Source organism: Salvelinus fontinalis, chromosome 21, assembly GCF_029448725.1.
Source record: "Salvelinus fontinalis isolate EN_2023a chromosome 21, ASM2944872v1, whole genome shotgun sequence".
Classification (NCBI taxonomy): domain Eukaryota; kingdom Metazoa; phylum Chordata; class Actinopteri; order Salmoniformes; family Salmonidae; genus Salvelinus; species Salvelinus fontinalis.
The window spans coordinates 20,600,275-20,612,309 of NC_074685.1; the positions used below are offsets into that span (position 1 = coordinate 20,600,275).

Genomic DNA, 12,035 nt, shown 5'->3' on the forward strand with positions numbered 1-12,035 from the left:
AACTGTACTTCCTCAGAGGTAGGGAGGCGAGCAGGCCAGAGGTGGATGAACGCAGTGCCCTTGTTTGGGTGTAGGGCCTGATCAGAGCCTGAAGGTACGGAGGTGCCGTTCCCCTCACAGCTCCGTAGGCAAGCACCATGGTCTTGTAGCGGATGCGAGCTTCAACTGGAAGCCAGTGGAGAGAGCGGAGGAGCGGGGTGACGTGAATGTCAAGCGTCACGTCTGGAAGAAACTTGGCACCATCCCGACGGTGAAGCATGGTGGTGGTAGCATCATGCTGTGGGGATGTTTTTCAGCGGCAGGGACTGGGAGACTAGTCAGGATCGAGGGACAGATGAACGGATTAAAATACAGAGAGATCCTTGATGAAAGCCTATCTCAGACTGGGGCGAAGGTTTACTTTCCAACAGGACAACGACCCTAAGCACACAGCCAAGACAACGCTGGAGTGGCTTCAGGACAAGTCTCTGTATGTCATTGAGTGGCTCAGCCAGAGCCCAGACATGAACCCGATCTACAATAACATCTCTGGAGAGACCTGAAACTAGCTGTGCAGCAATGCTCCCCATCCAACCTGACAGAGGTTGAGAGGATCTGCAGAGAAGAATGGGAGAATTCCCCAAATACAGGTGTGCCAAGCTTGTAGTGTCATACCCAAGAAGACTCAAAGCTGTAATCACTGCCAAAGGTGCTTCGACAAAGTACTGAGTAAAGGGTCTGAATACTTATCTAAATGTGATATTTCGTTTTTTTATTTTTTATACATTTGCATAAATTTCTAAAAACCCGTTTTTGCTTTGTCATTACGGGGTTTTGTGTGTAGATTGAATCGGGGGGGAAAACTATCAATTTTAGAATAAGGCTGTAACATAACAAAATGTTGAAAAAGTCAAGGGGTCTGAATACTTTCCGAATGCATTGTACATGGGTATGTGATGTGTGTATGTCAACATACACATTTTCTATGTTTTGTATATGTGTTAAAATTAGGATTGGAGTTGAAGTAGAGCATATAGCTATGCTAAAAGTTGGTGCTACTGCTGCTGTTCTAGAAAATCCTAGGATTCAGGGTTTTACATGTCAGCCTGCCAACCTGCCCCTGCCCTATCTACAATCCATCAGACTCCAGCCAGCTCACAGAAACACACCGGTGATTTGTGTGTGCGTTTGCGCTTGCGTGCATGTGTGTAGTTTGTCTCCCCCGTGCGTGTTTTATCCACGTGAATTGAGTGACACTGCAGTTTCAGGGCAGTAGAGGGACCAGTGTGCTTTGCAAACTGTGGCCAGTCACGGTACTGCAGGCTGTCAGAGCAGAGACAGGCACAGACTGTACTCTCGCTCTGTAGGCTGACGATTTGTTCTGATGGTTCTGTGTGATCACTGCTGATTTCCACTGCTGTCACTGCAGAATGGGCTCAACGGTTTGCATCTGGCCTCTAAAGAAGGCCACGTCAAGATGGTCCTGGGGCTACTACACGCTGGCATTGTCCTGGAGACCACAACTAAGGTAGTACTCACACACTGCTCACTGCTTATCATGACTCCACTCACATACTGTACCACAGTTGCATAGCACCTGCCTCTGACTTCTGATTGAGATATTCACCAGCTAGCTATATAACAGGCTGTTTACAGACAGGATCCACCACATGTATTATAAGCTTATACACATGCTTATGACTTATTCCGCTCATTTGATTGGCTTGTAAACATATATCTAGTTTAATCTAACACATATCTATCTAATCATAACTCATTATTTCTGAGCTGTGTTTCGTTAATGAAGCTTTTTAAATAGAGATTTTGGTCATTAGGCACTTCTCTGCTCCCTCTGTGTGTGTGTGTGTGTGTGTGTGTGTGTGTGTGTGTGTGTGTGTGTGTGTGTGTGTGTGTGTGTGTGTGTGTGTGTGTGTGTGTGTGTGTGTGTGTGTGTGTGTGTGTGTGTGTGTGTGTGTGTGTGTGTGTGTGTGTGTGTGTGTGTGTGTGTGTGCGTGTGTGTGTACGCGTGAATACATAACCATGTCACAACATAGCTCCCTGTGTTCCTGTGTCATGCTACTCCAGCCGTGTTTAATGTGGCACTAATGCCAGTCATTCACAACCTTAATGAAACAATTGTTTGTGTATGTGTGTCTGTCACCTCCAGAAAGGGAACACTGCCCTCCATATCGCTGCATTGGCAGGCCAGGAGAGAGTGGTGGCTGAGCTCGTCAACTATGGAGCCAACGTCAATTCCCAGTCACAGGTGAGTCATCTGGGACATTATACTGCACATTACCGTTACCTGGGGGGGGGTTATGTGCATGTATATTTGTGTGTGTTGCTGGTAACCATGCGCCATGTTCCTCTTCCTTACAGAAAGGCTTCAGTCCCCTATACATGGCTGCACAAGAGAACCACTTAGATGTAGTAAAGTTTCTGCTAGAGAACGGAGCCAATCAGAGCCTTCCAACAGAGGTGAGTGAAAGCCCACAGAGCAAACAGACATTTAGTTGTTTCTCAGATGTGTATTGGATTCAGTCCAATAGACAATGCTACATTAACTTTCTCTCATCTTTCTATTACAGTAATCTCAATGTACATTGTCTCAAATTTGCCACTATCTTTATTTTCTTTCTCTCTCTCTTCCTCTCCCTCTACTTACCCATCTCTCACCCCCTCCATTACCATTTGGCTTGTCTCCCTTTCCACCTCTCCCTCTTTTCCTCCTACTCCCTTGCTGTCTCTCGTTGACCTTGCTTACCTTCTCCCTCCCCTCCTCCTCTTTACCCCTTCTTACTTTACTGCCTCGCTACCTCTCCCTCTGTCCTCCCCTCTCCCCCTTCCTCCCTTTTTACCCCGACCACCCCTCCTTCTATCCCTTCTGCTCCCTCCCCTCTCTCACCCTGTCTGCCAGGATGGGTTCACGCCGCTGGCGGTGGCTCTTCAGCAGGGTCATGAGAACGTGGTGGCCCTGCTCATCAACTACGGCACCAAGGGCAAGGTCCGTCTGCCTGCCCTGCACATCGCTGCACGCAACGACGACACACGCACTGCCGCAGTGCTGCTGCAGAACGACCCTAACCCCGACGTCCTCAGCAAGGTACTATTCACTGTGTGTGTGTGTGTGTGTGTGTGTGTGTTTGTGTGTGTGTGTGTGTGTGTGTGTGTGTGTGTGTGTGTGTGTGTGTGTGTGTGTGTGTGTGTGTGTGTGTGTGCGTGCGTGCGTGCGTGCGTGCGTGCGTGCGTGCGTGCGTGCGTGCGTGCGTGCGTGTGACTGTGATGACTCATTAAGCCTTAATATGCTGATGTCGTTAGCTGAACTAATCAGTCATAACACTGTTGTGTTGACTTGGAGAAAAACAATAGCAACAAAAGTGATTACATGAATAAACAAAAAAGCTGCCATCAAAAGCTGCCTGCAAACATGGATTATGAAAATAAGATAAAAAAATATCTTTCTCTCTCTCTGTCTCTATCTGTGTCTCGCTCTGTCTCTTTTTCTGTCTCTTCATTTCTCTCTCTCTGTCTCTCTCTCTCTTTCTATCTCTATCTCTTTTATCTCTCTCTCTTTCTTTCTCTGTTTCTCACTCTGTCTCTCTGTTTCTCTCTCTATCTCTGTAGACTGGCTTCACTCCTCTCCACATTGCGGCTCACTATGAGAACCTGAGTGTGGCCCAACTGCTAATAAACAGAGGCGCCAATGTCAACTTTACTCCCAAGGTCAGTCCATTAACCCTCACCGCTACTGCCTTAACCCTGACATTGATAACATAGTCCCTCAAGGACCCCATTTCCTAACAGGAGAGTCTTTGATTAAATTTATTTAGAAATTGTTCTTTCCCCTTTCTCAGAATGGTATCACCCCCCTACACATAGCCTCCAGAAGGGGTAATGCGATCATGGTTCGACTTTTGCTGGACAGAGGGGCCCAGATAGACGCCATGACCAAGGTACGGTAACCCTACACTTGCTCCTCCTCTTCTTCCTCCCCCTCCTCTTCTTTCTGCCATTTGACTTGAAAACTTTTGAACCCTACCTGGCTCCTTCCATCTATTTAGGATGAGCTGACCCCTCTGCACTGTGCGGCCAGGAACGGTCATGTCAGAATCATCGATCTCCTGCTGGACCTGGGGGCTCCTATCCAGGCCAAGACCAAGGTCAGCCAGAGGCCTCTCGTGGCCCACTCTAGGGAAAATAAAGGGCCATACTTTATGGCCACTTTGGCACGATATCACACTCACTTGCAATTTTAGCAGTAACCAATGCCAAATGATCCTCTGCCAACTACGCTGATGCGTCACTTATTTCAGTATTATGAATTTATAGATGCTTTCTTCTCTCAAAGGTCTTACACTGCCCTTCTCTTTGTTTCCCTTTCATTCCTTTTATATCTTTCCCGGTCCTCCCTCTCTCCCCTCCAGAATGGCCTGTCCCCCATCCACATGGCGGCCCAGGGAGACCACATGGACTGTGTGAGGCAGCTCCTCCAGTACAACGCTGAGATCGATGACATCACGCTGGACCACCTGACCCCTTTACACGTGGCGGCCCACTGTGGTCACCACCGCATGGCCAAAGTGCTGCTGGACAAGGGGGCCAAGGCCAACGCACGTGCACTGGTCAGCAGCTCTTCTAAGTGTCCTTCTATTTCTGTATACTGGTGCTTAATGTGTGAGGTGTACTGGAGATGTCCATTGGTCAGGCTTACTGAACCTTTATAACTGGGTTGCGTACAGCAGGCACAAAGAGTAGAAAACATTATGAGATATGAATAAGCATTATTGGACAAGTACAGGCAGTACCATTTCTGAATGTGTTCTCCCATTTTGTGCATACTAAACGCAACCCTATGCTGAATTTGCTACATTTTCGGTCTGTGTTTTTATATTGTGTTCAGAATGGGTTCACTCCCCTCCACATTGCCTGTAAGAAGAACCACATGCGCTCCATGGACCTTCTGCTGAAACACTCTGCCTCCCTGGAGGCCGTCACAGAGGTGAGATAACACTCTTTTGAAGAGCAATGGGACTTGTTGGGGTTCTCAGGACAAGCTGTACTTTTTGTTATTGTTGAAATTGTTGGGTGTCAATTCTGTCATTCCAAAATATCTGGAGGTGTAAATGTAAGCGTAAGCGTAATGGTAATGAATTGTTATTACCCTTAACCCTTAACTCTCCTCTCTCTTCATATGCCCCCTGTTTCTCTCTCCCATTAGTCTGGTCTGACCCCTCTTCATGTAGCAGCCTTCATGGGGCACCTGAACATTGTGAAGAACCTGCTCCATAGAGGAGCTTCACCCAACGCCTCCAATGTGGTGAGAGAAGCCCCTTCATAACCTTTATTCCTGACACGGGGGGGACATTTCCATCACACTCTGATTGACTAGTAGTAACTTGTTGAAATGTTGAAATGAACACCAGCAAAGGTTATGGTAGATGGATTGGTATCTGGTCCATGCATTAATAATAATTTGATGACTAAGGCCTGGTCTCTGTGTGTATAAAGTGATATTTTATGTGTGTTACTGATATTACATAGCATAGTCACGTGTTTAATGGCAGAGTGATTGTGACAGGCTATGTGACCTCTGAACTGGGTTTGTGTAACAGAAAGTGGAGACACCCCTCCACATGGCATCCAGGGCAGGCCACTGTGAGGTGGCTCTGTTCCTGTTGCAGAACACAGCACAGGTGGATGCAAAGGCTAAGGTACTGCACACACTGTCATGCAACCATACATACTGCACACATCTACTGTATGTACGTCCTAATGTTTTACAACAATCTTTGTCCTGGCTGGAATACACATTTTCTTCAACTACAGTCTACAACACCATACACTGCACAAATACCTCACTGCTCACTAGATACAGTTATCATTCCAACCTCTGTTTCTCCTCACTCTCACTCTTTTTCTCCATCCCTGTCTCTCTAGGATGACCAGACCCCTCTCCACTGTGCGGCCCGTATGGGACATAAGGAGCTGGTCAAGCTGCTCCTGGAGCACAAGGCCAATCCCGACTCGGCTACCACAGCTGGCCACACCCCCTTACACATCGCCGCCCGCGAGGGACACACCCACACCACCCGCATCCTCCTGGATGGGGCGGCCCAACAAACCAAGATGACAAAGGTTCTCCTTTAATTTACTGACTTTTCTCTCTCTGTCTCTGTCTCTGTATCTCTCTCTCTCTTTCTCTCTTTATGTCTCTCTCTCTCTTTCTCTCTTTATGTCTCTCTCTCTCTCTCTCTCTCTCTCTCTCTATGTCTCTCTCACTCTCTCTCTCTTTCTCTCTTTCTCGTTCTCTCTAACCCAATTTCTCTCTCAAACTCATTCAATCTCAATCCTAATCCCTTCACACCTGACCTCTTTTAGTTCTCCTGCTCATGCTGAATGTGTGTTTGTGTGTCCAAGCAGAAAGGCTTCGCTCCTCTCCATGTGGCCTGTAAGTACGGCAAGGTGGATGTGGTTGAGCTGCTGCTGGAGAGAGGAGCCAATCCCAACGCGGCTGGAAAGGTATGAAGAACACACTGCAACACAGCATGGACTGTCTTGTGCTTTTTATCAGTGTTAGGCATACTTATCAATGCTGTGACCCCCCATAAAGCTTATTGAACTTTCCTGTGACCCAAGTAACAAATAAACCTTCTATTCTTAGCACTGACCATCTTTAATCACAGCCCAAAGGGAATCACTGTGTCCCACCATTTTAGAAACGTTATGCGCCCACAAAGGCAGGCTGATATTCTGTTATTTCAATAGCTAGTGACAGTAGATGTGTGTATGTGTGTCCAAGCAGAATGGCCTGACTCCTCTACATGTGGCCGTCCATCACAACAATCTGGACGTGGCCAAGCTGCTGGTTAGCAAGGGAGGCAACGCACACAGCACTGCCCGGGTAAGAGGAACAATGTAACACACACACCACACGCATTACTATACTGTATACCCCCCCTTTTCAGGATCATTGTACAATATGATAATATGACACACCCATTGATGATCCATTGCATTTCCCCTGCTGACTCCTGTGTCTGTCTACAGAATGGCTACACTCCCCTGCACATTGCAGCCAAGCAGAACCAGGTGGAGGTGGCCGGCTGCCTGCTGCAGCACGGAGCCTCTGCCAACGCTGAGTCTCTCCAGGGGGTCACGCCCCTACACCTGGCCTCCCAGGAGGGCCGGCCGGACATGGTGGCCCTGCTCATCTCCAAACAGGCTAACGTCAACCTGGGGAACAAGGTATTGAACTAGAGAGAGGAACAATTAATCTCTGACCTTAGCAGGGTTTGAGGCAAGCTTTCAGGGATAGCTAGCTAAGTTACACAGGGTTTGATAGACATATGGTAAGATAAAGTGTTGAGGGCCTACAGGGCATGATGTTTTCATCACTGTGTCAAACCGGTTACTGTAATTACCTACTAGTATAGCATGCATGCTGTGGTACATATTTGACGGTCCACTGTGACTCAGACTGACTCAGAGCTGGTTAGTGAACAGACTGACCAACAGCCTCCTGTTCCCCCTGTGTCTATCAGAATGGACTGACCCCTCTGCACCTGGTGGCCCAGGAAGGTCACGTAGGGATAGCAGACACCCTGGTCAAACAGGGGGCATCAGTCTACGCAGCCTCACGGGTAAGGCATACATATGATATTAACCACACACCTCATAATAGAGTATAAAACCAGAACAGTTTTGTAATGTAGTGTAATGTAGTCCTTTTGTTACATTCAGTAGAGTGGGGTTCATTATAAGCAGTATAATGTACCACACACTATGATGGCATGTCATATCCAATACTTTCATACAGCATCCACACTCTCAAATATGTTTTACTGCTAGGACTGGTACAACAAAGCCACCAAGCTGTTTATAATGAGGCAGTAATGAGGCCATTGAAACACTGCCAACTCTCACTATTTTCTCTCTGTCTCTCTCTCCCTCCCTCCCTCCCTCGCTCTCCATCTCTCTTTCAGATGGGCTACACAGCGCTTCACGTGGCCTGTCACTATGGCAACATCAAGATGGTGAAGTTCCTCCTGCAGCAGCAGGCTCATGTGAACAGCAAGACCAGAGTGAGACGCTGCTGCTACACTCCTCCTTACACATGGCACCTGTTAGTGTGGCTCTGCCCTGCCTCACGTCACTTCCGCCTTCACTCCAATTACATTAGATTGGACATGGAATTTATATTGAATAACGTCTTGTCAATGTCAGCAATCTTGCATTTACCGTAGCACTCAAACTCTCTCTCTCTCTATGCTCCCCTTCTCCACCCCTCCTCTAGGTGGGCTACACTCCCCTGCACCAGGCCGCCCAGCAGGGTCATACTGACATTGTTACCCTGCTGCTCAAACACGGAGCCCAGCCCAACGACATCACCACTGTAAACACACTCTTCTTCCTTTTCCTCATCCCTCCATTCCACCCTTCTCCTCTAGATCTGCTTTTCCTTTACTATATATTCTCTTCTTCACTTCTTCACATTATCCCTTCATTGCTTTCCTCTATTCTCCTTCCATCATGCTTCCATCTACAGGCTTCTTCTGGTGTCTGATCTGTGTGTCTCCTGTCTGTCTCTGTTCTCTGTGGTAGAATGGGACTTCTCCTCTGGGCATCGCCAAGCGTCTGGGTTACATCTCTGTCATTGATGTGCTGAAGTTGGTCACAGAGGAGGCCGTTTCCGTGGTGAGCAGCACTTCACGTGGTTACTAGTGGGTTTGTGTATTCTGTGAATCTCTGACCTACAGTACAATAACATTTTAACTGGAATGATGTATTTGAGCATGTCAGATGATAGCACTCATTTCTCTCTCCTTCTCTTCACTTTTCCCAGATCACCACAGAGAAACATCGGATGAGTTTCCCTGAGACAGTGGATGAGATATTGGACGTTTCAGAGGATGAGGGTAGGTTGGTGCACTCCCGAGACACGTTTATTCTTAGCTCGTAAGGCTTTCTGTCAGAAATAGTACTTCTGTGTGTCTTGTGATTGTCAGCCCCGGTTCAGTGTCATGGCAGAGGACCGAAGACTAGAGAAAAAGGTCAAGCACTGCCATGAGACTGAAACTTTTATTTATTTAACTAGGCAAGTCAGTTAAGAACAAATTCTTATTTTCAATGACGGCCTAGGAACAGTGGATTAACTGCCTTGTTCAGGGGCAGAACGACAGATTTTTAGCTTGTCAGCGCAGGGATTTGATCTTACAACCTTTCGTTACTCGTCCAACACTAACCACTAGGCTACCTGCCTAGTGGTTAGATGACTAGCCTAAACAATGCCTTTTTCCATTTGTTTTGTAGGCATTGCAGCGCTAACATTAGGTAGGACTGTGTCCGTCTCTTTGTTTTGTCCGGTCATCTGTTGGCTCGTGCAATTGTGCCTTCGTTGCAAGCACTTTCTCATTCTCTATTCTCTATCAATCTCTCTTTATAACTCTCTCACTTTCTCTTACACTCTTCCTGCTATCCTCTTCTCTTTCTCTCTCTCTCTCTCTTTCCCCTCTCTTTTCTCTCTCTCTTCCTCTATGCTCAATGTAACAACAATGTCAGTGTTTTATTGGCATGTGATGTGGTCATGACATTTTCCTTTACTGCTCTGCCACTGACGGGTCCAGTCCGGCAGTGCTTAATTGATCAACAGACTAATTACACAGATACAACTCCAGCTGAGAAGCACTCAAGGAACAGCAAAAACACGTTGACTGTGTTGACCTCTCTGTAACGGCTTGTAGTTATATGAACATTTTCCAGTAACCAAGGCTTTCCCCCCCATACAGAAATCCAATCTCTAATGGGCATGCTCACTAAAGCTGTAACCAACCAGGTGCCATGCTGGGGACCATGCAGTGTGTGTTCTATTCTGTGTTGTCAATCGTCTTGTTTTTCCATCGGTCTCCATGGGCTCTGGTTGTTGTCGGTTTGACTCCATTGCTTTGATCGATCTGAAACTGCTTGGTGATGTTACTATATTTGGAAATGGATGGACGGTGGGCGGCATTGGGTAGTGGTATAGTGGCTAATATGACAGTGTAGACTCTCTATTGACTTCTGTCTGTCTGTCTGTCTGTCTGTCTGTCTGTCTGTCTGTCTGTCTGTCTGTCTGTCTGTCTGTCTGTCTGCCTGCCTGCCTGCCTGCCTGCCTGCCTGCCTGTCTGTCTGTCTGTCTGTCTGTCTGTCTGTCTGTCTGTCTGTCTGTCTGTCTGTCTGTCTGTCTGTCTGTCTGTGCTCTGTAGGGGATGAGTTGCTGGGGATGGATGGTGCTCGCTACCTGAAGCTTGATGACCTCAAGGACCAGGATGATGATTTCCTGTCCCCTAAGAAGACTCTGAGAGACTTTGAGGGTGGACTGGGTACCACGTAAGTGACAGCGCCAGGGTCGGTCTGAACACGTTGTGCATCAGAGTCCAGTCATCTGAGGAAATGTCCTGAAATGTGAGGGAAAGGATTTCCCACCATATTCATCTTTGGCCCACTCACTTCTTTTATCTCTTTCTTTTTTTGGTGTAGGCCATACTCTCCTGCTATTCCTAGAATCCCATGCGTGTCCCCAGAGACCGTCCTGCTGGAGGGGGTAATGTTTAAAAGAGTTATTAACCTGTCTAGGATCAGCGTGCCGCTAGCGGCACTCCCCCCCCCCCCCCACTGAAAAACCAGTGCCGCGAAATTCAAAAAAAATATTTTTTTAAAATATTTAACTTTCACACATTAAAGTCCAATACAGCTAATGAAAGACACAGATCTTATGAATCCAGTCAACATTTCCGATTTTTAAAATGTTTTACAGGGAAGACACAATATGTAAAGATGTACATCTATTACCTAAAAACACATTAGCATATTCCACCATCTTTTATTTGTCCACCAACACCAGTAGCCATCACCAATTCGGCTAAACTAAGATATTTATAGCCTCTAACCAACAAAAAAACTCATTAGATGACAGTCTGATAACATATTTATGGTATGGGATAGGTTTTGTTAGAAAAAAGTGCATATTTCAGGTAGATGGCATAGTTTACAATTGCACCCACCATCACAAATGGACTAGAATAATTACAATGAGCAACGTGTTTACCTAACTACTAATCATCAAACATTTCGTAAAAATACACAGCATACACGAATCGAAAGACACAGATCCTGTGAATACAGACAATATTTCAGATTTTCTAAGTGTCTTACAGCGAAAACACAATAAATCGTTATATTAGCTTAGCACATAGCAATTAGCAGCCCAGCATTGATTCTAGCCAAAGTGAGCGATAAAAGTCAACATCGCCAAAAGATATTAATTTTTTCACTAACCTTCTCAGAATTCTTCCGATGACACTCCTGTAACATCACATTACAACATGCATATACAGTTTGATCGAAAATGTTTATATTTAGCCACCAAAATCATGGTTAGACAATGTGAAATGTAGACAAGCTGGTAAAGAAAACGTCCTTGCGCCACTTAGACAGTGATCTACTCTTATACATAAATACTCATAAACGTGACTAAAAAATATAGGGTGGACAGGGATTGATAGACAATTTAATTCTTAATACAATTGCGTTATTACATTTTTTAATTTATCCTTACTTTTCAATACAGTTTGCGCCAAGCGAAGCTACGTCAAAAAACATGGCGTCCTAAGCCACTAAAATGTTTCGACAGAAACACGATTTATCATAATAAAAATGTCCTACCTTGAGCTGTTCTTCCATCAGTATCTTGGGCAAAGGATCCTTTCTTGGGAGAAATCGTCTTTTGGTGGAAAGCTGTCCTCTTGCCATGTGGAAATGTCAACTACGTTCGGGATGAACTGAAAAGCGTTCCCAACTTTTCACATCGTTGCAAAAATAAATGTCCCAAAATCGCACTAAACGGATATAAATTGCTATAAAACGCTTTAAATTAACTACTTTGTGATGTTTGTAACTCCTATAACGAGTGAAAAGATGACCGGAGAAATATAACAGGCTAAACTAACGCTTGGAACAGGAGAGGGTCGGTGTCTTCCACGCGCGTTACGCAGCAAGAAAAGACTTGCTAGCTAAAGGTT

At 46.1% G+C, this 12,035-nt stretch overlaps 1 protein-coding gene across 1 annotated transcript in view; it reads left to right on the plus strand.

The window, feature by feature from the left end:
- Nucleotides 1–12,035, plus strand: part of LOC129818400 (ankyrin-1-like) — a 128,019-nt gene that overhangs the window by 83,623 nt on the left and 32,361 nt on the right. Inside the window, 23 exon segments of the mRNA XM_055874244.1 lie at nucleotides 1,409–1,507; nucleotides 2,147–2,245; nucleotides 2,359–2,457; nucleotides 2,897–3,082; nucleotides 3,604–3,702; nucleotides 3,834–3,932; nucleotides 4,041–4,139; nucleotides 4,404–4,601; nucleotides 4,880–4,978; nucleotides 5,198–5,296; nucleotides 5,592–5,690; nucleotides 5,917–6,114; nucleotides 6,400–6,498; nucleotides 6,782–6,880; nucleotides 7,027–7,224; nucleotides 7,521–7,619; nucleotides 7,962–8,060; nucleotides 8,273–8,371; nucleotides 8,581–8,673; nucleotides 8,822–8,894; nucleotides 9,289–9,309; nucleotides 10,221–10,344; nucleotides 10,495–10,558. Of these exon segments, the coding sequence (XP_055730219.1) occupies nucleotides 1,409–1,507; nucleotides 2,147–2,245; nucleotides 2,359–2,457; nucleotides 2,897–3,082; nucleotides 3,604–3,702; nucleotides 3,834–3,932; nucleotides 4,041–4,139; nucleotides 4,404–4,601; nucleotides 4,880–4,978; nucleotides 5,198–5,296; nucleotides 5,592–5,690; nucleotides 5,917–6,114; nucleotides 6,400–6,498; nucleotides 6,782–6,880; nucleotides 7,027–7,224; nucleotides 7,521–7,619; nucleotides 7,962–8,060; nucleotides 8,273–8,371; nucleotides 8,581–8,673; nucleotides 8,822–8,894; nucleotides 9,289–9,309; nucleotides 10,221–10,344; nucleotides 10,495–10,558 (2,541 nt within the window).